This window comes from Saccostrea echinata, unplaced genomic scaffold, assembly GCF_033153115.1.
Source record: "Saccostrea echinata isolate AGI-Se365-2 ecotype Australia unplaced genomic scaffold, CSIRO_AGI_Sech_v1 ptg000034l, whole genome shotgun sequence".
Taxonomy (NCBI): Eukaryota; Metazoa; Mollusca; class Bivalvia; order Ostreida; family Ostreidae; genus Saccostrea; species Saccostrea echinata.
In genome coordinates, this window is record NW_026889783.1 from 3938562 (window position 1) to 3952034 (window position 13473).

General features: G+C 33.5%; 1 protein-coding gene across 1 annotated transcript in view; it reads right to left on the reverse strand.

Annotated features, from left to right (window-relative positions):
- The window catches only part of LOC133199581 (ATP-binding cassette sub-family D member 3-like), a 36860-nt gene that overhangs the window by 9380 nt on the left and 14007 nt on the right, over window positions 1-13473 (reverse strand). The window contains exons 14-25 of the mRNA XM_061335398.1: window positions 12969-13038; window positions 12754-12851; window positions 12450-12541; window positions 12117-12208; window positions 11756-11825; window positions 9663-9726; window positions 9118-9195; window positions 8580-8645; window positions 8131-8244; window positions 7988-8038; window positions 7862-7906; window positions 7475-7579 (exon numbers count right to left, since the gene is read on the reverse strand). Coding sequence (XP_061191382.1) covers window positions 7475-7579; window positions 7862-7906; window positions 7988-8038; window positions 8131-8244; window positions 8580-8645; window positions 9118-9195; window positions 9663-9726; window positions 11756-11825; window positions 12117-12208; window positions 12450-12541; window positions 12754-12851; window positions 12969-13038 — 945 coding nt within the window. The remainder of the gene's footprint in view (window positions 1-7474; window positions 7580-7861; window positions 7907-7987; window positions 8039-8130; window positions 8245-8579; window positions 8646-9117; window positions 9196-9662; window positions 9727-11755; window positions 11826-12116; window positions 12209-12449; window positions 12542-12753; window positions 12852-12968; window positions 13039-13473) is intronic.

Below are 13473 nucleotides of genomic sequence, written 5' to 3' on the forward strand. Positions count from 1 at the left end.
TTAGTATCTATAAAGGCATTCAAATGAACAAATACATTTTGCTAAATATCTCATGCATCAATACCTAGATAAATAATAACATGTTTTAAAATAAATTATTATACCTCTACTGATTTTTCACTATATATAATTATTAATCGATATATTTTGCTGAATTCCTGAAAAACACTATAAAAAATGATTCCCTGCAAAAAGGTGTATCATTTTGATGAACTGATAAACACCTATTCCTAACACCCAGCAAATTCTTTTAATGGTATGAAAAATTCCCATGTCTTCCAAATAAAATGATGAATTTTCATAACGCAGCTCTGTCAATACATAGCATATAAGGAGGCGGGGCCTAATTCATACGGGAACTGTGATGTCAATTGTTATTGTGACGTATTGTTAATTGTGACGTCAACATGGAAAACTAATGTGCACTGAGATCTAGACAGATCACGTGACTTTGTCACAGAGTAAATTGTTTATAAAATGAACAAAGTTGCTTGCAGATACATGAGTATTATAGACGATTGATTCAAATGAAAAGACCTTTTATTGAATTTATTTATTTATTTTAAATTTTGAGTAATCAGGGACCCGTTTTACAAAAAGAACTTACGAGTAAGACCAAAAAATGTTTAGTTGATTATAAAATTTTGCATAAATAATGATTCTGGTTAAAATTGCTACCATAAAAAATCTTACTACATTCCTTTCAAAAAGATAAAAACCATTTTCAATATAATGTAAATTAGAAAGTAATAAACAGAATTAAGTTTGGGTCTTAGTCATAAGTTCTTTTGTAAAACGGGCCCAAGGATTTCAATTTTGCACCTTATAACTGCTCTTCGTAAAAAATAGAATTGCAGTTACGGGTTTCGATATGGTCTAACTTTTGTATCGGTACAATAAAAAAGTTAAAGTATTTAATCGAGATACTGAGCAAGATTCCAATTCCCCAAAAGCAAGACTATTGCCATAGACTATAATAATTTGAATTATTATATAGTCTATAAATAGCCTCCATATAATCTATACAAACGCAAACAGTTCATAACACTACATATTCACCGGAGGGTCAGTGCGCGTGCAGTGGCATTGTGACGTCACAATTAATGCCTCAAACAACGTTGAGCACAATGGTTGCAACGGTCGGAGCTAGCTGGATATTTGAGCAGGAAAAATTGTTTTGCAAGTCAATGGCAGGATTATTTTTTTTCAAAATTTCGATATCGATGTCTTACACACAGCGAAAGGAAAACACAGAAGATATAGGTTGTAATCTGGACATTTGATTATTTTTCTACGACAGAAATTCGTTAATGAAAATGGAATCGTCAGGCAGCCTTCAGTGTCTTCTTCATTCAAATTCTGACTATATAATAAAACAATTATGGACTCTTTCGATGGTGAATATGGTTTGTTATTCACCAGAAAAATATCAATATTGACCTCGGCTTCGCCTCGATCAATATTGATATTTTTCTGGTGAATAACAAACCATATTCACCATCGAAAGAGTCCATAATTGTATATTCACAGATATTTTGAGATTTGCCGTGCTCATCATTTTGCTATATGTACATTCCACGTTGTTTTGTTCATAAAGTGTGTAGAAAGCGACGGCATTCAAAACACCATGTAACACAGACTGGGGGGTCAAAAGGTTAGAATATGCATTTTATTTGATTTCACAAACGTTGAACGCCGTGCAAGTGCAATTAAAGTCATAAGCGAAAATCAAAAATCACGCTCACATTGAACAGAAGCTGTTGCAATTGCTCTTCCATTAATTGTAATTTACTTGAAGGATAATACGGGAATTTTAAAATATAAATCAGATTTGTAGTCAAGGAAAGGTGTAAGAAAAAGTTAATATAAGCACTGAATCATTATTTTTTTTTAAAAAGATGTAGTCTCATAACTGCAACGATGGGTGCAAACAAATCTTCATAGCGCGCGTTAGCGCGTGTCTCAATTCCTTTGCGATCACAGTTGCAGTTATGAGAATGCATCTTTCAAAAAATAATGACTCAATGCCTAAATAAATAAATAAATGCTTAAGTAATTTGTATGATTTGGCAATGCATGCGAAATGTTTTGACGTCATAGTTACTTTGCTAATAACATTACGTCACAGACAACTTAAATGCTCCGCCAACTGAGCATTTTAATTGGTTTAAATTATTTATGAATATTAATGAGGGAGTAGTTCCAGGGAGTAGCTTTAATTTTTCAGGGAGTAGACCTCAGACGAGGGAAGTAGTATCTCATCGGTGAACTAGACAGTTTTATTATATTCATTTTATATATATTGATAAGTAATAACAGACGAGTAGAGGTAAAATTCTTTTATTTGTCGTATTGTATTTATTGTGATCATATTATATATTAAATTATGAACATGAATTGCCATGATAGTGAATGTATCACCCCTTTTTCAAGCCATGTATTTCCTCCTTGCTCTGATATTTGCGTTTTTTATATTTGTTTGTATCAGAATTTTAAATATTTATCAGTGTTTGATTTTTGTTTGATTTGACAGAACTCTTCAAACACATGATATGGACAAGACACAAGCAAAAAAGACTCGGTCTATTCGTCCATTTACAAGAGAAAGATATGATACATTACTATCATTGATAAACAGATCCTTTAATGTGCCAGTTAAACAGCGGTCTAAAGAACAGAAAAGGGCAGTACTTCAATTCTATCGTGCTAAATCCGACTTCTCTGTGAAAAAAGGCGCTCTATACTTTAGAGACAAGAGAGTCCTATTAAAAGATGATTTGTCAGCTATTGTGAAGAACAAATTTAGTAATGTTCAAGGAAGTGGAGCACGGGCACTAAATTACCGAATACAAAAAAAATACACTGGAATAAGTGAAAAGCGCATAAAAAAAGAACTGGCTAAAAGCAAAGAATATGCCCTCCAATATGCTAGGTTCACCAACAAGCCCCCTCTTAAGTCAATAATTGCAAAAGATGTTGGCGAACGATGGCAAGTTGATGTTATAAGTATGAGATCAGAACCAGTTCAATACCGCGGGCAAATTTATCAATACATTTTATCTGTAATTGATGTCTTTTCTCGCTTTTTGATATGCCGTCCTTTGCAAAGCAAGTCCAGCAAACATGTGAGTAGAACAATGCAAGACATATTTATGGAATATGGTACGCCAAAGGTAATTCAGTGTGATAATGGCACAGAGTTTAAAGGGTGTTTTGAGTTAATGTTATCAAGAAAAGGAGTCAGGAAAGTAACAAGTCGGCCGTACCACCCAGAGTCCCAGGGTAAATGTGAAAGATCTCACAGAACATTGAAAAAGAAGCTTAATTTTATGCGCGTCTCAAAAACGGGTTTGAACTGGGCATCAGATCTGCCAAAAGTCGTTCATTCAATTAATACAACTGCAAAGGAAGTTCTGAGTTACCAGACTCCATTTGAAGTTTACTTTGGACGACAACCTGAAAAACACAAACCTACCCACAACCTACCACACGTGAAACAACGTGTGAGAAAATCCACAGCGAGATGTGCAAATAGATTGCAGCGATACAGATTGAAGGAGTCTACACCATCCACTTATCAGGTTGGTGAGAAAGTTCTGATCCGATTTCCCACATTCAAATCCAGAATACCAAGACGCAGATATATTTTACCTGGTAGAATATTGGACAGAAGAATTAAAACTCATGAATATCTCGTTAAGTTTCGTGAACCAAAATGTAACTCCGTTAAAAAAGAATGGATTGGTGTAGAGAATATCACAAGTGAGACGTTGCAACAGGAAACATTAAGGCAAATAAATACAAGAAACAAGAAACACAAGAAGAAATATCTCATTCCTTTGTCACATAGAGACAGACTGAAAGCTCTTGATTTGATTAAAAATAAATCTGTCAACGTTTTGTTTGACCCTCCTGGTGATGGTAACTGCCAATTTGAAGCAGTTGTTCACCAGTTATCCATGACTGGCATTTACACCACAGCTTCCATCATTAGAAAAAAGGCTGTGAATCATTTAAAGAAAAACGAAGAATTCTATAAATCTTATGTTTGCCATAGCTTTTCAGAATATATTAGAAATATGTCAAACGATGGGGAGTATGGAGATAACCTAACTTTGCAAGCATTGGCTCGAGAGCTCAATTTACAGTTCTTAATTGTTTCATCAGATGGTTTGAATCATTGTAGAATAATATCCAATGACGGAAAATATGATTCAAACCTGACATTGCTCTGTCTGGGATATTTCCCCGAAGGACAGGGGGAGCATTACGTAAGCATTAGGGTACATCATGACACAGTGTCATATTTTGCAAAATATTGAATCTTTTGATGAGACGTCTCGAGACTTTTCACCTGTCAACAACTTGGAGGAAGATTCGCCTCCCAGCCGTAACAGTCCTGTTTATGGGTTGCAAGAAGACACACCATTACACTGTAGAATTCCTGTGGACGTGTTGGAAGAAGACACGGCTTTTAACTGTAGCATATCTATCGACGACTTCGACGAGGATATGTCTCCAACCTTTAGTATTCAAGTCGACAATTTGGATGAAGGCAAACCTACCAACTGTAGCCGTCCTGTGGATGAGTTGCAAGAAGACAAGCATCCCAACTGTAACATTCCTGTCGACGTGTTAGCAGAAGACTTACCTCTAAACAGCAGCGGTCTAGTCGACAATATTGGCGGCAAAACACCTCCCACCTGTTTTAATCCTAATGACAAGCTAAACGAGGACACGCTTAACAACTGTAGCAGTCCTGTCAAGAAGTTGCAAAAAAACACGCCTCCTTATTGCAATTGTCCTGAAAGAGATAAGTCATTGTGCCTACCTCGGGAAATTTGGAGTAAAATATTTCAATTCGTTTTGGAAATGGATCCCAATTCTAGGTTTCGTATCAGGAACGTTAATGGATTGTTTCGTTCAATCATTGATGCTAAACCAGGCCCAAGAGTATATATTTCACCAAGTCTTTTAAAAAATATACCATCAACCATAAGTGTTAGAAGACTCATGAGACTTGCGGGTTCGTCTAGTGGACTGGTTTTAGAGATCAAAAGAATAATTGCCTCCTCTGATTGGCATCACGCATGGATATGTCTTCAGGCGACTGATAATGATTGGTATGAACTAGAAGATATCTGGTTTAAAAACCGACCATTTTAAATCTGTTGATGTCATTGATTTATGACAAAAAGAAATATTTTCACTCAGCCTGCAAACACTGGCTATAAATCATGTAAATCTCTTAATAGTTGTAACCAAGACTTAAAGTAAAGCAAACTGAAATCTTTATAATCATCTTTATTATTTATTAGTCCATTCTTAGATCCACCACTGATGATAATGATGAAACATTTAAAAGTAACATGTAACAGTTAGCATAAGGATGGATTGGTATGACACACAATAAAAGATTACAATGCGTACCACACACACGGAGTATGAAATGGACAAAGAATACATTTATTTTATAGGATTAGGATTATTAATTTCGCTTCGGGTCCATTATTTTTAGTCCCAGAAAAAGTGGAATTTATACACTGTATTCTTCAATATTTACATTGTTTCGCAAATATTTCCTCTTGCACAACATTATCTCAAAACAATATATATTATTCAATGTATTACATTGTATTTTTTTGTGTTATGTATCCTTAAACATAAGTTGTCAATATTGATGTCTTTCTTTTTCCAAATTTGGAGAAATGGAGCAGATTAAAAATACAATAGTGAAAATTAGCATAAGGATGGATTGGTATGACACACAATAAAAGATTACAATGCGTACCACACACACGGAGTATGAAATGGACAAAGAATACATTTATTTTATAGGATTAGGATTATTAATTTCGCTTCGGGTCCATTATTTTTAGTCCCAGAAAAAGTGGAATTTATACACTGTATTCTTCAATATTTACATTGTTTCGCAAATATTTCCTCTTGCACAACATTATCTCAAAACAATATATATTATTCAATGTATTACATTGTATTTTTTTGTGTTATGTATCCTTAAACATAAGTTGTCAATATTGATGTCTTTCTTTTTCCAAATTTGGAGAAATGGAGCAGATTAAAAATACAATAGTGAAAATTATAAATTTATTTCTCGATATGAATATCAGAAACGTTAACAGTGACATGTGTTAAGCTGTATCAAATCTAAAATACAAAGTTTCGATAAAAAATATTCAAATATATAATATACATTTTAGGTTGACTATTCAAACCGTTGTATCAAATTAAAAGGAATTTGCTTGTTTCTGTATTTTCAGTAAAAAAGAATTGGTTCTTTTAAAAGGATTTGAATATCATTTTCTTTATCTCGTTAATTTGTATCTCTTTCTCTCAGCTATCTGACTGTCTGTCTTTTAAACATCCGGAGCTTAAAGAAGTTCCCTTGACTAGCTAGAAAACATAGTAAAACTCCAATAATTACCATTTATATAGCACAAGGGCATATATAAATGTTTTGGTAAGTGATATCTCATTGTTCAGGAAGGTGGATGTGTGTTTCTCTTAGATATTGCAAGCCATTTCTAAATTTTATATCATTAAAGGTTGCAACTGCAACGCTTAATGATACACTAGTGTGTATCATTAGTCGTCGATTATGTCGATATTTGCTTGTTTCATTAAGCGTCAGTGTTGCTCTGCATTTGTGACGCTTAAGGACAGACGATACGTTCCTCAATAATATATAATTTTTTCTAAGATTTCGACTTTGAAGTATTGCTACTTTAATATGTTTACTCGCAAAAAATTGAGGTACCTTACCAGGCATTTGTGCAAGATACAGGAGGATGTTGTTTCCTATGAAATCCCTTTGGAACAAACTTAATTAGTCAATAACACATTTTTAAGTGTTTCAATTTTTTAAAGACAATTAGAAACCAGTTTAGAAATCAGAAGGTAATTAAAATTTTGAATATTTTCCACACAATACAAAGATATACAAAACAGATATTTGAGGAACGTATCGTCTGACCTTAATGATATAATTCTATCATTAAGCGGCGATTTAGCATTAGCGGTTGAGAATGTCAGCTATTAATGCAATAATTTATGGCATTAAGCGTTGCAATTGCAACGCTTAATGATATTTGTATCATTAAGCGGCGTTTTATCATTAGAGGTTGCTACAGGGCAGGGATCATGAAATTCACAATTTTTGTTCCTCTTTACCCATAGATCCCAACTGCTAAAATTGGCTGAAATTGGTTCAGCAGCTTCAGAGAAGAAGCTGAAAATGTTCAAATGTTAACACAGGACGCACGATAATGGATGAAAACAGATGGCAATAGGTCATCAGAGTGACTCAAGTGACCTGAAAAGACAAACTGTATAACAAAAATTCTCAAGATCCTCAGCTTAGATAAGTTAGTAATCTGCTGCATGCTTTAAAATCTGAAACATTAAAACACATTTGACTGAAGCAGTTTGAGACAAAATTCTGTATATCTGTTACCTCTTTACAGTACTGGTACATATATCCTTCTACATCTACACTGACGGCACTCGTACACTCATCCAAAATGGCAAACTGAGGGCGGTGATAAAACAGTCGAGCCATCTGAAAACATAAAACAACTACCAGGTATTACATAATGCTATTTAAGATTGGAATTTTTCTGCTACTAGTGGAAAAAAATGTCTGTCCTCATCTAAGAATTCATCTAGTTTTGAATCTTTCTTGATTCTATCTTGATGAAATTTCTACCAATATACATGAGTATCACTTATTTTGATATGTACGCTTTAATAGGGATAAAAAATAAAATTTTCCTGCTGCAGTTTTCAGAATTGTAGCAAAAATACAAATGCAAAACATTTACCAGACACCCTTTGTACTTACAGCAATTCGTTGTTTTTCTCCTCCACTGAGGACATCCATCCAATCCTTAAAAAAAAAAAATTGCCATAACATGAATCTAATATTACAACACATGAGTTTCTGAACTGAGTAGCCTCCCCTCATTACCTGTACAGAGTTCCATCCCCCTTCTCTCTCTAGAATGTATCCCAACTGGACCTGTCAACAGAAACAAATATTGTTTTAAAATAACCACAATAATAATACAAGAGAATCAAAAAGACTTCTCAGACCAACCAGAATGATTTGACCTTGTTGAGTATTTCCAGGAGATCGGAGTCTTTAGTTCCCTTCTTGATTTGTTCCTCATGCGAATCCGGATAGATGACCTGATCCCTCAGTGTGCCCACTGTCATATACGGCCGCTAAAAATACGTCATATTACCCATGTACCTTATATATACATGTATATAAGGTCAATTTAATACATTAAGCATTACTTTACTATAAAGAATTTCAAATGTTTGTATTATCTATGGAGCAACACTGTGTTTGAAATTTGACATGATCAACAACATGATGACAAGACAAAAGAGATTCACACATGAGAATAGAATGCATAAAATTTAATGATAATTGGTTCTAGGTAACATTAACCAGCTATATATATATATATGATTTGTTACTAATCCTCCTTTGAAATGTGTCAAGTTGATCTAGCTAAGCCAGGTAAGATTCCACCTAGGTATTAAACAGTTACCTGTGGAACATAAAAAAGCTTCCCCTTTTCTGGCTTTGTCAAAGTTCCTCCAAATAGCGGCCATAACTGAAAGAGTTTCATATTTGTTATGTTTATGTTTCCAGGCTGTTGAATTGGACTTCAATAAAAGATGGCTTTCAAAAATTGATATCATTATATAAATATTGCATGTAGTTGAGTGTAACATTGAAAATGTTCACCCCAAGAAAACCATTGTCAACCGAGGCACAGCCGAGGTTGACAATGGTTTTCGAAGGGTGAAAATTTTCAATGTTACACTCAGCTACATGCAATATTTATTATATTATACTGAATGTTTTATACAAATACATATAACAGTAAACCTTGCACGCATAAGTTCTGCGCAGTCACTATTTTTTGGAATATCACCCGTTGTCAAGCAATGTTGACTGTTGCTACATTGGTGGGTGTGGCTTCATCATTCAGTGGGTAATAGTAATTTTTAACAAATGTTTCTCGACGAATCAGATTGAACTAATTTACATGAAAGTATAATATTAAAGATTGTTTATATTACTTCTCCCAAAACTCGGAATAGAGAGCTCTTGCCACAGCCATTTGGTCCACAAACAAGCACATTTTCTCCAGATTTCACCTGGAATGCAGTTCATAATAATTAAATTCTGGTTATAACAGATATTTGATTGGATAAAAAAATCACTTTATATGGTATAAATTGGATTGCTATGTCACAATGACTTGCGTCAAAAAGGTATTGATCTGCCTGACGTTACATTTAAATTTTGTACGATTTGAAGTCATTTTTAAGAACAATCATCTTTTTTTTTCTTACACTAAACGAATGAAATTATAAGGAATGAATTAAAAAGCTACCCAATTTATATGGTATAAACTGGGTTGGAAGTTTACGTGTTACGGTTTATAAAGCGTAAAGTGCCCTAATGCAGTTTATACCATATAAATTGGGTAGCTATTAAATTCATTCCTTAATTAAAAAACAGTTACAAATCAATATGTATCTGATATTTTTGGCAAGACATGAATTTATAAGATAATGTACTATATGTATTAAAAACAATTAAAAAAAATAATCTTGCTCACCTCAAAACTCATCTCCTGTAGAAGAACATCTCCATTGGGAGTCACCAGTGGAACTTTATCAAATCTGATAAAAAAAAGATAAACAATAGGCCCATGGGCCACATTGCTCACCAGAGCACATAGGCTATAAAATAAACACAAATAAGTTCATATTGAAAAGTTTACATAAAAGGGGAGTTGGGGTTGGCAAACTTGAATTTCACACAGTCTGAAAATGCTTCCATATCAATATAACTAATGGCTTTGCTGCTCTTGAACAGAAGATTTTTTAAAGATTTTTCCCTATATACTCCTTAATGAAAATTTGATCCCTCATTGTGGCCACTTCCTATCCCTTGGGGGGGGGGGGGGGGGGTCAAGATTTAAACAAACTTGAATCTACACTACCTGAGGATGCTTCCATATTAATATCAATAAGACTAAACAGCTTTTCTATTCTTGAGAAGATTTTTAAAGTTTTTTCCTTATATATTCCTATGCAAAATTTTGATCCCCCATTGAAGTCCCACCTTATCCTCAGGGGTTATCATATGAACAAACTTGAATGAATCTAAACTACCTGAGGATGCTTCCATATCAATATGACTAATCATGGCTCTGCTGTTCTTGAGAAAAAGATTTTTAAAGATTTTTTCCTATTTACTCCAATATAATTCTGATTATAATGCACCATTTGATTGGATAAAAAATTTACTATATATCGTATAAATTGTGTTAACTATGTCACAATGACTTGCGTCAGAAACGTATCGATCCACCTCATGTTACATTTAAAATTAGTACAATTTGAAGTCATTTTTAAGGACAATCATCTTATTTTCTTACGCTAAATAAATGAAAATTAAATCATAAGGAATAAATTTAAAAGCTACCCAATTTATACAGTATAAACTGTGTTGGAACAGTTTATGCTTTTTTTTAAACCGCTTTGTGATTTATAAAGCATAAACTGCCCCAACCATGTTTACACCTTATAAATTTTAAGGTCAAGATCTAGTAAATAAAAGGAGCCTGCAGATTTCTCAAATTTGAGAAATAAATTCCCTAAATGAAGCTTTATAAGTATAGCTTGGTCAAATAAGATGTTTCGGGGCATAATTTGTAGGTAAACAAGACGAAAAATCATATCTTAAACTTTCATTTTCAATGAAAAATTAAGAAAATCAGTCATGAATATGGGAGTTTTTTCCATATCAGACAAATTAAATGATTCCAGATTGCCTACAGTCTCTCAGAAAACGGTATTTAGTATGTTCATACCTCTTCTTTAAAATAATATTAAATTGAATATAGCTTTCGGGATTACTTTTCACATGATTTCAAATTGAATTCCAGAAAAGTACTTTATTTTCTACATAATTCTTTCACAGCTGTAAAGTACGGGAAAAAGAAAGTTTAATTTGATTATGACGTCATAATGGATCTAGCATCAAAAGGCAGTCTAAAATCATTTACTAGATCTTGACCTTAAGTAAAACTTTGATCCCTATTGTGGCCCCAGTCTACCCCCCGGGGTTCATCATTTGAACAAATTTGAATCTAAACTATCTGAGGATGCTTCCACATCAGTATGACTAGTCATGGCTTTGCTGTTCTTGAGAAGAAGATTTTTAAAAGATTTTTTCCTATTATTCCAAAGCTAAACTTTGATCCCCCACTGTGGTCCCACCCTACCCTGTGGGTCATCATTTGAACAAAATTGAATCTACACTATGTAAAGAAGGTTTCCTATAAGTTTGAAATTTTTATGGCCCAGTGGTTTCTGAGAGGAAGATTTTTAAAAGATGCCACCAAATTTTCATTATTCCTGAATTATCTCCTCTTGAAAGGGTGTGGCCCTTCATTTGAGGAAACTTGAACCCCCTTTACCTAAGAATGCTTTGTGGCAAGTTTGGTTGAAATTGACCCAGTGGATCTTGAGAAGAAGATGAAAAAGTAAAAAGTTTATGACGATGACAACAACAGACAATGGACAAATCTCGATCAGAAAAGTTCACTTGAACCTTTGGCTCAGGTGAGCTAAAAATGTTGAATTAACATCAAAACCATTGGTGATGGTACAATTACTATTACAATAATTCTATACAACTTACTTAATGATATAATCTTTGATGATGATTTTCCCATCACCTGGTTTGAAATTGCTGGAAACTTTCTCTTTTCCTGTAATCATCATATACATGTTAAAGTATTAAACACATTATATACTAGTAAACAAACCAGAGATGTCTGAGTTAAATTGGCATGCCTGTGTCTGATTATAACCAATATGAACTGATCCCATCCTAAAAGAGTTGAAAAATTTCTATAGTTATTTCATGCATGTGTAATCTGCAATGTTTTAAACAATTTGATTTCACAAAGAGACAGGACTGATATTTAAAAAAAAATTGAATTAATTTTCACAGTTTGCCAAGAATCCAGGACATCAAATTTTTTGGCCTAACTGATTACCTCCATTCTGATCAGACACCATTGTCCTTTCATAATGCCCCCTGCTGATGTCGTCCAGTACCTTGATCAATTCTGTGATACGAGCAGTAAACCTGAAACACAACACAGAGTTTACATTAAAATCAACACAGAAGATTCATTACAATTTAAAATAAAGTAAAATTTAAAAAAAAAAAACATGAGAAAAAAAAAACTTATATTTTTTTCCTACTTCAAAAGTGCCCTAAAAAACCTAGTTTATACAGCTAAAATTCATATATGAAAATAATATCATTTGATTTTCACATGGTGATAATGTCAAAGTTTACTGACGATTGTGAAGGGCAAACTTACCCAGCCAGTCTGGTCATCTCTCGTCCTGCTAATACAATTCGACCAATAGCTTCTGCCATCCGTACTAACATTCTACCACTCTTGTAGTAATCCTACAGAACATGCCTTTATGATTTATTTCTTAATTTAACCTATAACAGATTATAATGGTCAATACCAAGTTGTGGAATATATAAAAACATTTCATACTTTTTTCATTTTCCAAACTGACAATTACATGTAACTTTGGTAAACAATTTAAAATTTGAATTTATTGTAAAAGATAAAATTCAGAGTAAGGACTTTAAGGGAGATAACCACAAACCTCGAGTCTCTCACTGTGTGAGCTGTTTAGATGCCGTGGATGGGCAAGGTCAAGGAAAGGTCGACTGACCACCAGGTAACCAAATACAGTAGCAATGTCTGAAACAGATATATGCATGTAACAATGGTTGCAAGGAGGTTTGTAGTCAGCTGAAGAATATAAATCACTTATGCACTGTTTATATTCTTAACGTAAAAATACTTCGGCATACTTACATTTGGCAATAATGTTGTCTACAAATCCCATTTGCAATCGGAAAAAGATGAAATCTTTTAAATGTGTTACCTACAAAACACAATTACATCATTAATTTTACATTTGAAGAGCTGGTAACAAAATAATATTTAAATAAAAATTTAAAAAAAAAAAAACAAGAGGCCCAAGGGCCTTGAATCGCTCTTCTGATAAACTGTACAACCTATCACTTCTATTTGAAGTCTCTAAGTATCCTGTATATTTAGATAAACCCTTGAAATTCCAATTTACACTCTGAGAACCCAAGATGATTCTAAGCCAACTAGTACCTGAGAGTTGGTCAGGTGACCTACTTATCACTTGTCATTCTCTGAGGACCCATCAACAATTTGATGATTCTAAGCCAATTAACACCTAAAATATTTTTTAAATTTATAACCATAAATTTTCAAAAGTAGGTCACGGTGACCTACTTTTCAGTTGTTGTACTTCGAGGACCCAAGACGCATCAACTGACAAAGTTTG